Raw genomic sequence first — 12,668 nt, 5'->3', positions numbered from 1 at the left:
CACTTCTTCACTCTGCATTTGGGTAACCTCCTGGGGACTACAGGCACGGCTAGTAGCCATCACAGAACACCCCAGGGTGGTGAGTCTGGTGCTAGGAACCCCCCACCCCAGGCGGTGGCAGCAGGAGGGTGGGACCTTCACTGTCCTAAGTCCCCTTTCAGGTGGCAGACAGGGCAGGGTCAGCATGGCTTCATAAACTGGTGTTTCTTTCCACGAAATATCCAGGCTATTGCAACCAGGTCACCTGCGGATAGCGCTGTGCCCATGGACACCCTGATGGTGGTCCTTAACTCTTTTGTTGCAAGAATAGAGGCGGTGCATGGAAGGAAAGGTGTGCATAAAAGGCCCCTCCCCCCCCCCGTCCTCTTGGGAGAGCTCTGATGCAGACTCCAGCCCTGCTGCGGATGGTGACCCCTGCTATGACCTATCAGACGAGGCTGACCAGGACCATTCGGGCAGCGAGGATGATTCCCCGTCTGGATCCGGGCGAGATACCCTGAAGATCCAGGAGCCAGTGGATACCTCTGCTGATGTGTCGGTCCCGTTTGGGTCCCGCAAGCCTACAGGGAATGGGGTTGGCCGCATAGGACGTTTTCGGTCCCCAAAAACATAGCGGTGAGTTACCCCTTCGAGGAAAGCCTACTCAAGAAATGGTCGGCTCCTCCGGTCGTGGACCCCCCAGTATCCAGGTTGAATAAAGTAACCACAATCCCGGTTGAAGGGACTCCTGCTTTCAAGGATCCCACAGACAGGAAGGCCGAGGCGGTGGCTTGTTCCTTGTTTACGGTTGTAAGGTCAGCCGTGAGACCTGTACTGGCATCCGTACTGGTGTCGCAGACTGAGCGGGCAAAACTTTTGCGATTTGGGAGAGCAACAGGCCTCCTCTGTCTGCGTGGAACTAGCAGACCAACTAGTACAAGGCCTTTAGTACGTTTTTGACGTGGCCCTGGATACTCTCCCTCTGTTATGCAGGACTTCAGTGTCAGCTGTGGCGCTGAGGCGCCTGATTTGGCTAAAATGCTGGTCTGCTGACCAGGCATCCAAGAAAGCCCTGACAGATCTTCCCTTCCTTGGCGACCGGCTCTTTGGAGGCTCGTTGGATGACATTATTAAAAATGCCACGGGTGGTAAGAGTACATTACTCCCACAGGCCAGGAAGGCTAAGGAGCCACACCGTAGGTAAGGGCCCTCTTTTTCCGCTCACAAGCGGCTTTTTCGTCCGCCCGGTGCTTCGACAAGATGTCCCCAGCCCGACAGGACGCCTACAGACGGTCAGAAGCATCCCTGGAACCGCAAGCCTGCAAACAAAAGTGCTACCGCATGAAGGTTTGCCTCCACCCACATCTCGGGGTGGGGGGTCGTCTTCAGGAGTTTGCAGCCCGGTGGACCTCCCGTTATCCGACCAATGGGTCTGCGACCTGATTTCCACAGGCTACAAGATAGCGTTTCTCTCTTGGCCGCCAAACAGATTCTTCCCCTCCAGCATACCTGCATCCCCGATTCGCCGGGAGGCCCTGTTAGGGGCGGTGAGGGACTTGCTGAATCAGGGGCTGATTGTACCTGTTCCGGAATCTGAACGCTTCCAGGGGTTCTACTCAAATCTGTTTGTGGTTCCCAAGAAGGAAGGGGTACGTCCAATCTTGGATTTAAAAGCCCTCAATCACTTTGTAAAAGTGCAGAGATTTCGAATGGAATCGGTTCGCTCAGTAGTCGCTGCACTCCATCAAGGGGACTCCCTGGCGTCCTTGGACATCCAGGATGTGTACCTGCACATACCCATATGCCTTCGGCATCAAAAATTTCTGTGTTTGGCAATCAGGGAAGCCCATTACCGGTTTGTGGCTCTTCCTTTTGGCCTGGCATCAGCCCCCCGAGTCTTTACCAAAGTACTGGCTCCAGTATTGGCGTTGCTGCGGGATCGCGATCGTGGGCTACCTAGACGATCTCCTCCTGAGAGCATCTTCCGCCTCCGAATTAGAGGAGGATGTAGCGATCACCATGTAGACCCTGCAAGAATTTGGGTGGCTGTTGAACCTAAAGAAGTCGGTGATTGTACCGACCCAGCGTCCGGAGTACCTAGGTTTGCTATTGGACTCCAGGGAAGCGAGAGTCTTTCTCCCTTCAGACAAATTGCAGACTCTCAGAGCTGCGGTCAAACTACTGATCAACCACAAGTGGTCGTCGCTCCGCTTTTGCATGCGAGTACTGGGGCTCATGGTAGCCTTCTTCGAGGCAATGCCTTATGCCCAGTTCCACAGCAGAGTCCTGCAGAAGGAGATTTTGACAAACTGGGACAAATCTCCATTGTCCCTGGATCGGCAGATCCAGGTGAGCCAGCCAGTCAGGGACTCTGATCTGGTGGTTGAGGTCCCCGGTGATTCAGTCCGGAAAATCGTTCCTTCTTCTGAATTGGACGGTGATCACTACGGACGTCAGTCTATCCGGCTGGGGTGGAGTGATGGGGATTCAGTCAGCGCAAGGCCTCTGGTCGACGGAAGAATCTGAGTTGCCGATCAATCTGTTCGAATTGAGAGCGATCAGGCTGTGCCTCCACACATGGGCGATCTGTCTTCAAGGATGTCCGATGAGGATACAGTCGGACAACGCCACAGCTGGTGGCATATATAAATCACCAAGGGGGGAACAAGAAGCTCAGCTTCTGCTCGGGAGGTCGCTCATATACTTCGGTGGGCAAAGCGACACGTTCCGGCCCTGTCGGCCATTTACATTCCGGGGAATATCTGAGTCGACAGATGCTGGACCCAGGAGAATGGGCATTGCATCCGGAGATATTCAGCCTGCTGTGCCTGAAATGAGGCACATCAGATGTGGATCTATTGGCCTCCCGTCTCAATCGGAAGGTGCCAAGATTCATGTCCTGGACAAGAGATCTGTGGGCAGATGCGTCAGACGCGCTGGTGGCTCCGTGGGATCAGTACCAGCTGATCTACGCCTTTCCTCCACTAAAAGAGTGGATTCCAGTAATCCTGGTTGCCCCAGATTGGCCTCGGCGTCCTTGGTACGCAGACCTGCTGGGAGACGCTCCCTGGTGACTGCCTCTGCGGGAGGACCTCCTGTCTCAAGGTCCAATCTTTCACCCTGCTTTACCATCGCTGGCTTTAATGGCATGGCTATTGAGAGCCAGGTGCTGAGGAACCGGGGTCTGTTGGACTCCAACTATGTTGAGGGTGCAGAAATCTTCTCGGAAGATATACCATCGTACCTGGAAGGCCTATATCTCCATGTGTGAGGAGAAAGGGTGCCATCCGCGCTCCTTTTCTATATCCAGGATCCTGCTGTTTCTTCAGCAAGGAATAGACTAGAAATTGTCTTTGAGCACCATCAAGGGACAAATTTCAGCTTTGGCTGTCTTTTTTTTCTGCGACCCCTAACATCTCATTCATTTGTTCAGGACATGTAGTCCCTCCAGTGCATCCACCGTTACCTCCGTGCGATTTGAACTTGCTGTTGTCGGCGCTTCAGAAGCCGCCATTTGAGAATATCAGGGAGATTCCCCTGTTGACCCTTTCACAGAAAGTGGTCTTTCTAGTGGCCATCACATCGGCCAGGAGGGTTTCGGAATTGGCGGGTTTGTCCTGCAAGTCGCCTTATCTGGTCATCCACAGGGATAAGGTGGTGTTGCGTCCGCAACCGTCCTGTCTACCGAAGGTGGTCTCGGCTTTTCATATCAATGAGGACATTGTATTACCATCATTGTGTCCTAAGCCGAAGCACCCCAAAGAGGTGGCCCTTCACACTCTAGATGTGGTTAGGGCCCTAAAAGTGTACTTGTCGGCCACGGCTCCCTTTCGTAAGTCAGACTCGCTGTTTGTTTTGGTGGCTGGTCCAAAGAAGGGTATGGCGGTCTCGTCTGCCACCATTTCCAGGTGGATCAGACAGTTTGTAGTACAAGCCTATGCCTTGAAGGGGCAGGTGCCCCCCTTTCCGGTCACGGCCCACTCTACGAGGGCAATCGGAACGCCTTGGGCCTTTCGACACCAAGCGTCGGTCGCTCAGGTGTGTAAGGCGGCGACCTGGTCATCTGTCCATACGTTTACCAAGTTGTACAAGGTAGATGTCAGTGCATCGGCTGATGCCTGTTTTGGCCGCAAAGTTTTGCAGGCGGCCGTGTAGTTGCAATTGAGATTTTTTTTCCTGTTTTTTCGTTAAAAACGCAGTACTGTTTGTTAATGCACTGTTGCATTACTCCCGCAAAAAGGTTGCACTGTTGGGGATCTCTCCTGGTGAGAATACCCGGTTATTTGGCGGTGTGTTTTTTCGTACACTGCTATTTTTTTGTGGGTTTAGTTTCACTAGTTCCCACTTGCCATGGTGGATGAAGTTTTAATGCTGTTTTTTCCCACCCCTCGTTTGGCACTGCTTGGGGACGTCCCATTTAGTTACAGAGAAGAGCTGTGTCGTCGGTGGATATAAGAGAAAATAGGATTTTTGTACTCACAGTAAAATCCTTTAATCTGTAATTCACCGACCGACACAGCACCCACCTCTCCTTTTTTCTACGTTATACTGCTTGTTGATGTACTGAGGCTGCTGGGGCAGCAGGGAGGGTTGTTAGCACAGGGTCCGTCCCGTGGGCGGTACTGACAATTCTGTGTATTGTGTTAGAATTTTGCCTAGTTCTCCTAGTGGCAGGCTAACAAACCCATTTAGTTACAGAGAGGAGCTGTGTCGGTCGGTGAATTACAGAGAAAAGGATTTTACGGTGAGTACAAAAATCCTATTTTTCGGTTTCAGCAACTGAAATTCCACAGTCAAGCCACTCTATTAATTGCATGTGAGTTTTGTGTCTAATTGTGTCCTTTATTGAAAAATTATACCAATTACCCAGTTTCATGCAAGGGCCTTGCAGAGGAAACTTTTTTTTTTTTTGGCAGGGAAATCGGTTTGCACTTCATGCCCTGCTTTCCATGGTAGCTTGCCTTTGCAGTTTTGTCTCCGGTGTAAGGTGGTCATGATGGAAATGAGCCTTCTGAGCTGAGGCAGATTGCTTGGGGCCTCTGTGTGCAGGTATGTTGATCACTGGAGGAGGCCAAGTTTCCTGATCAATGTTCTGGAACCTCAAGTAATTTGCCTCTCCCCTCCCTTTCCAGGGGAGTGAATTCTTTTACCTAGTTACAAGTCAATTAAAAGATGATTATATGCACCATCAAAGCTTAGGTGTGTGCCTTGGTTATCCTGTTTCAAAAGTCTCTGGCTACCCATTCATTGCCCCAAACATTTTTTTCAGGATGTCAGTGATATAGCTCCCTCGAATCAAGCTTCAACCATGGAACTCAGTTGTTCAGGTGCCTCATTTTGAACTAATAACATTTATTTGTATTCACTTTCCTTGAGGTGGCATACCTTCCTTTATTCCTAAATTGCTCCTTGCTTTTAATTTGAATAAAGACATCGGGGTTAATTTACTAAAACTGGAGAGTGTATACTGGAGGTTCAGCTTCCATTTTTTTTGTCTAAGATTAATTGAACAAGCGGTTGTTAGAAGCTGATTGGCTACCGTGCACAGCTGCACCAGATTTTGCACTCTAAGGCCGCGTACACACGGGCGGCTTGTCTGTCCAACTTAGTCCGCTGAACCGTGTTTCAGCGGACAATCCGCTCGTGTGTGGGCTTCAGCGGACTTTTTCAGCGGACTGTCTGACGAACAAAGTCTTACGGAATTTCCGTAATTTTGTCCGTTCAAACTTGGTTTTGTCCGTCCAAACTTGGTTTCAGCGGACAGTCCACTCGTGTGTAGGCAAGTTGGACGGACAGAGTATGGCGCATGCTCAGAAAGGATTTACACGGCCGAAGGTTGCATTGCAGTGTATAGGACGTCGTTTTTCTAGTCCCGTCGTACGTGCTGTACACGTCATCACGCACGCTTTCAGCGGACTGTCTGCTCATCGTGTGTGGTCAAGTCCGTTCATTCAAATTTTGAACGGACTGTCTGTCGGATTGTCTGACGAACTTAGTTGGGCAGACAATCCGCCCGTGTGTACGCGGCCTAAGTCTTGGGTTTATTTGAATCTGTTTCTTTTCAGGAAGCAGATTCCTTATTTTTCATCCTAGAGTGTCGCTAGAAGGGCTCCCCAGCTCCCAGTTTAGGCTGTTTTCCCACATTGTTCAGGTGAATATTGAAGGGCTAACTTCCCTCTTTTTCTTGTAATCCTTGCTCCACTAGGGTGATGACTGTTTGTTGGGCCCTTTGCTATCAGGCATCTCTGTCATGTTTGCAAGGCTTACAAGGTCGATGTGTCTGTATCAGCAGATGTTCTTTTCAGTTGCTGTGTCTGGGAGCCTAAGCCAATTCTCCGATCCTCCTGTAGATGGTAGTCTAACTCACGGTGCGGTCTCTCTCTAAATGAACTTCAGGAAGTGCATTTTACAGTGAGTAAAAATGTTTTTATTTTTCTACTTATTGTCGTCTTCATTGCAGGCCCACAGAACACTGTATACCCTTGCAAACATGGAGAGACGTTCCTTTAGTAAGAAGAAGACACTGTTAGCACTGAGCAAATTGGCTGCTTTGGCATATGATTTGCATGAAGACATATTACAAGATAAAATTGAAGGTACTTGTTTGCAACTTCTCCTCTTCTCTTTTTTCTTGTTATTTAGACGGCCCAGGAGTTTTAAGAGTATATGCTGCGGTATAGATTCATGTTTGTATTTAAGTGCATGCTAAAGGGTAGATCCATTCATGTACCTATATGTATTTTTTGTGTATTTTGAGAATGTTTTGTATTTTTATGAATGACTTGCAGATTGTTTGTATGTAAGCTGTTTTATCTGTAAAAACTTAATAAAAAACAATTAAAAAATAAAATAAATATTTAAGGTAGTTATATGGTGCTACAATATACAGATTTAAATGTTTTGCGGTTGCATTTTACATAACCCACAAAATGTAATTGGTATGTTTACTATTTTTTTTTATTCGTTTTAGTGGTTAAATATTGGTAAAATGTATTGATATATGGATCATGAGAAATAGTTTTTTTTTACTTATTTTTGATTTACCTGAATATTTGCGTTTTGTGATCTTCAGAAAAACATTAAATTTTGGCACTAAAGCAACTGTGAATAAGCAAATTGTATGATTCTTAAAAATAGAAAAGTGTGACCTGACCTGTCACTGTAAAAGGCGTCCAACCCTGGATATATGAAATAGAAACAAAAGAAAAGATGGGACTTTAAATGAGGCTTATTGCTGCAATAATGTGTGTATGGAGTAAATATATGATAAAACCTTCATTGTATCAAAGGCAATTGTGTCTATAAATGCATGATAATATTTTCAAAACATAAACATAACCCTATACAAATGCTGACATATCAGTAAAAATATACCATGAACATATACACTGTGTACAATGATGATACATAATTATACATATACATAGATCAGTACATGCTGTATTAACACCGAACTGTCTTGGCATCTCATGAATAGAAAAAATCTACGCATTTCATGAATCACGTTCACTCAGCAGGAATATGGATGCAAAAATTAATTCACTGTAAGTACAGAAAAATCTGATATATAACCCTTTCATGACTAAGCCTATTTTTAGCATTTGGTGTTTACAAGTTAAAATCCATATTTTTTGCTAGAAAATTACTTGGAACCCCCAAACATTATATATATTTTTTTAGCAGAGACTCTAGAGAATAAAACAGCGATTGTTGCAATATTTTATGTCACACGGTATTTGCGCAGCGGTGTTTTAAACGCAACTTTTTGGGAAAAGGGACACTTTCATGAATTAAAAAAACACAAAACAGTAAAATTATCCCATTTTTTTTGCATAATGTGAAAGATAATGTTACGCCGAGTAAATAGATACCAAACATGTCACACTTTATAATTGCACGCACTTGTGGATTGACGACAAAGTACGGTACCTAAAAATCTCAATAAGCGATGCTTTAAAACATTTTTACGGTTACCAGGTTAGCGTTACAGAGGAGGTCTAGTGCTAGAATTATTGCTCTCGCTCTGACGATCACGGCGATACCTCACATGTGTGATTTGAACACCGTTGACATACACGGCGCGACTTCCATATGCGTTTTCTTTGCTTCGCAAGCTCGCGGGGACGGCGGGCGCTTTAAAAAAAAATGTTATTTATTTTAAAATGACTAAATTGTTTAAAAAAAAAAATTTGATCACTTTTATTGCTGTCACAAGGAATGTAAACATCCCTTGTGACAGTAATAGGTGGTGACAGGTACTCTTTATGGAGGGATCGGGGGGGTCTAAAAGACCCCACACCCCTCCTTTACACTTCAATGTATTCAGATTGCCGAAAACGGCGATTCTGAATACCGGATATTTTTTTTAAACCGGCACCATTGGCAGCCGAGTAAACGGGAAGTGACGTCATGACGTCGCTTCCGTGTTTACTATGAGGAGACTGGAACAAAGCCGATTACGGCTTCATTCCAGTTCCTCCCCAGCAGCCGGAGGCATCGGACATGGAATCGGTGCTCCCGATCGAGCGGGAGCACTGGTAACAGCGGTGGGAGGCGGCGGGAGGGGGGGGATGTCGTCTTCTGCTCCTCCGGCATAACAGCCGAGCGGCTTTTAGCCGCATCGGTTGTTATGGCTGGATAGCCAATCGCCTGCTGAAAAAAACGGTACCAGGATGATGCCTGCAGGTGCAGGCATCATCCCGGTATACCCCCCCGGAAGCCGAGTACGCACATCTGCGTACGCTCAGCGGGAAGGGGTTAAATATAATAAACCCTTCATAAAAATGAGGGAGGGAAAATGTTCTGAACAATACAAATACATTTGCCTTCATATTCTTAGGTCTATAAAGTATATAAGTCCATATATATTTGGGCACAGGCACAATTTTCGTACTTTTGGCTCTTTATCCCACCAGAATAAAATTAAAACGAAACAATCCAAATGAATTTGAAGTGCAGACTTTAAGCTTTAATTCAAGGGGTTGAACATAAATAGTAGGTACAAATTTTAGGAACTGCAACAATTTTTATACATAGTCTCCCCCTATTTTCAGGGGCTCAAATGTAATTTTTTTGAGAATCCTTTACTGGCAATGACTGCCTGAAGTTTGGAACCCATGGACATTACCAAAGACTGGGTTTCTTCCTTTCTGATGCTTTGCCAGGCTATAACTGCATCTGTCTTCAGTTGTTGTTTGTGGATCTTTCTGCCTTTTGTTGTGCCTTCAGCAAGTGAAATGCATGCTCAATTGGGTTTAGATCAGTTGATTGACCCGGCCATTGCAGAATATGCCACTTATTTTCCTTAAAGCCTGGGTTGCTTTTGTAGTGTTTTGGATCATGGTCCATCTGTACTGTGAAGCCTCGTCCAATCAACTTTGCTGCATTTGGCTGAATCTGAGCTGACAGTATATCTCTAAACACTGCAGCATTCATCTGGCTGCTTGTCACATCATCAATAAACACCAGTGACCCGGCGCCACTGGAAGCCATGCATGCCCATGCCATCACACTGCATTTACCATCTTGTACAGATGACACTGTGTGCTTTGGATCATGAGCTGTTCCAAGCCTTTTCCACGCTTTTCTGCCTGTCATTTTGGTACAGATTAATCTTAGTTTCATCTGTCCAAAGAATTCTTTCCTAGAACTGGTCTGGCTTTTTTAGATTTTTTTTTTGCAAAGTCTAATCTGGCTTTTCTATTCCTCAGGCTTATGAATGTTTTGCACCTTCTGGTTAACCCTCTGTGTTTGCTCTTGTGAAGTCTTCTCCTGATTGTTGACTTTGACGCTGATACGTCCACCTCCTGGAGAGTGTCCTTGTCTGGATGTTAGGTGCATTCTGAGGAAATTCATAACTGTTGATTTGGCCACTCCTAATGTTGCTGTTCCCTGATGGATGTGTTTAGTTTTTGAAGCCTTACAATTGCCTGTTTCACTTGCATTGGCTGCTCCTTTGAATGCATGATGTAGGTTCACAGCAATTGATTCCAGATGCAAATATCACATTTAGAATCAACTCCAGAACCTTTACCTGCTTAATTGATGGAGAAATAACGAATGCGTATCCCATACCTGGCCATGAAACTGCTTTTGATTCAATTGTCCAATTACTTTTGGTCCCTTGAAAAATAGAGGGTGGCTATTCTTAAGAGCTGAAATTTCTAATCCCTTCCTCTGATTTGGATATGCATACCCTCAAAGTAAACCTGAGAGATAGCTTGAATATGTTGGTAAATACCTGAAAAAAAATCTAAAATTGTGCCTGTGTCCAAATATATATGGACCTAACTGTATACTTGGTTATCATATTTGCCCTCTGATACATACCTAAGGCTCCTTTCCTAAACGTGGGTTGATATCACTATGCAATCTCCAGCAGGCAATGTTTGTTTAGTCCACGCGACAACCGTGTTTTGTGATCTTTCATAAAATGTAGACTGTGCTGTGGAGCCTTTGGTGTCCCACAGTGAACATTATGCAGAGGAAGAGAAGCCTGTCAAATAATTGACAGGTCATGTGATCACCAATGAAAAAAAGGGCATTCAAGAGGCACTGGGACTTTGATATGAATTTAAACAAGGTAGCGAGAGGACATAAAAATATTTCAAGAGCCCACTGGCTCAGGTTAGGCTGCTCGCAACAGACAAGATTACCAGGAAAAGACGTGCATAGGAAAAAGAGTGCCAGACCAAACGATAAGTCCAAATAAATTTATTGATGTTAAGACAGCCAATGCATTTCAGGGGTCAAAGGAACTCTCCCTTCAACGAGTGCCTTGAATGGACTCAAAGTAAGGCTTTACTGATTGAATCTGTGGCGGGAAGCTGTTTGCTGCAATAAGATTCCTGGCCAGCAGTATCTGCATCAGCAGTCAAAATAAAATAAAAATATTTTGACTGTTAATGCAGATATTGCTGGCTAGGCATCCTAATCCAGCAATCCATTAACCTGCACAGATTCTAACAGGAAAGTCTTACTTTGAGTCCACTCAAAGTTCAAATTTTTAACTGAACTTTGACCCCTGACATGCGTTGGCTGTCTTTTAACAAAACATCAGTAAATTAATTTAGACTTGTATCTTTTGGTCTTGTGCTCCGTCCATGTATGCAGATCATGTGATTAGACTATCTTCTATTTTTTTTTTCTCTAATGGTGCATGCTTATAGTGCATTAAGACCATGCCATACAAATATGCCTGGCTAATAACTGGTAATAATATGCAAACTGCTATATAATAGTGAATTGTAAACAAGGAATAATTTTATATAAAGATAAAATATGTATTCCATATTGTAATGAATATAAGTATAATAGCATAATAAAATAGTAATACATGGTGTTGCCAGACTCTTTTGATCCATATGAATATACATAATATCAGCAAAGTACAGCAAGATTTTAAAAGGTTCCTAGATGGTAACAACTTGAGTAGCATCCAATTGCTTGACGTGTTTCATGGAATAGCTCCACTCATCAGGAGTGGATGTAATGTGGGTATCTAAGGATGTAAATAAACACTATGTCTCTGCATGGAAGAGTGGGGCTACATAAAGAGAGTAGTGGAGGAGAACCCACCCTGCTAGGGATCAAGTAGGAGTCTAGGTGTGAAGCAGTGAGGACTGGAGGCCAGCTGGGGCAATCATCATTTGTGGGAGCTAAGGCGGTAAACCCAGAGCACAAAGATGACAACCCAAACAGGTAACAGATATTCCGAAGAGTGTGATATCCCATGAATGTGTATGATATGGATAACATCACCAAAAGCTATATAAAGTTACATAGTGGGTGAGGTTGAAAAAAGACACAAGTTCAACCTATGTATGCGTTTATATGTCAGTATTACATTGTATATCCCTGTATGTTGCGGTCATTCAGGTGCTTATCTAATAGTTTCTTGAAACTATCAATGCCCTCTGCTGAAACCACCACCTGTGGAAGGGAATTACACATCCTTGCCGCTCTTACAGTAAAAAAGTAAATAAATATGATTGTGATTGAACAAATCACTGTGTAATATACTTAGTAGATATGTGTGGTGAACCATACATGGTACCAAACAGTGATAAGAAGTTAAATCAACAAGGTAAGATAAAGTCAAGAAAGTAGGACCTAAGATGTAGATGAAAATAGTGAGAGAGTAACAATAGTAGCCCGAAAAGATCACAATAGAAGTGTGGAAAACCAAGAAGGAAAAGAACATAATGTTACTTTGATTTCTAAATCAATTTATTCTCTTATGTGTCGGCATGGGAAAGGTTTATAAGAATGTAGGTTGTGATTACTATTTATCCCCACCCTTTGTGTCTTGTAGTCTTGTTATCAAGGTCTGTGAGTGCTGTGGACGGTTTGTTCCGGCTGATTTGGTTCACAGATCCAGGAGCTGCGAGGCACATCGGACAATTTCCCTTTTTCCCCTTCACCCCCTTTGGGACGCAGGTTGTGTTCTGCTATGTCGACGCCACACCCCCAGCGCCCTGGGCACAACACAGGCTTTGCTGACGTCAGTACGCCTGCACTGACCACTTCCATTTGCGTCTCTCATGGGGAGTTTTGGCACCATGCGCTTGGCAGACTTGTCCGCTCGGGTGATGGCCTGTTGGTAGTTACCCAGCACCTGTCCACAGAGTATATATACTCCCCTTATTGTGTTCAGATACTCCATGTGGCTGGTTATGTGGATACGTGGC

General features: G+C 45.0%; 1 protein-coding gene across 4 annotated transcripts in view; it reads left to right on the top strand.

Moving 5' to 3' along the window:
- The window catches only part of NUP133 (nucleoporin 133), a 951,293-nt gene that overhangs the window by 815,189 nt on the left and 123,436 nt on the right, over nucleotides 1-12,668 (top strand). For all 4 annotated transcript variants that reach the window (XM_077486543.1, XM_077486541.1, XM_077486544.1 and 1 more), the window contains one exon: nucleotides 6,440-6,575. In XM_077486543.1, coding sequence (XP_077342669.1) covers nucleotides 6,440-6,575 — 136 coding nt within the window. The remainder of the gene's footprint in view (nucleotides 1-6,439; nucleotides 6,576-12,668) is intronic.

This window comes from Lithobates pipiens, unplaced genomic scaffold (genome assembly GCF_037356315.1).
Source record: "Lithobates pipiens isolate NorthernLeopardFrog02 unplaced genomic scaffold, aLitPip1_a1.2 Scaffold_18, whole genome shotgun sequence".
NCBI lineage: Eukaryota > Metazoa > Chordata > Amphibia > Anura > Ranidae > Lithobates > Lithobates pipiens.
Note: the sequence above shows the minus strand (reverse complement) of the source record. Positions and strands in the feature narration are given on the sequence as shown.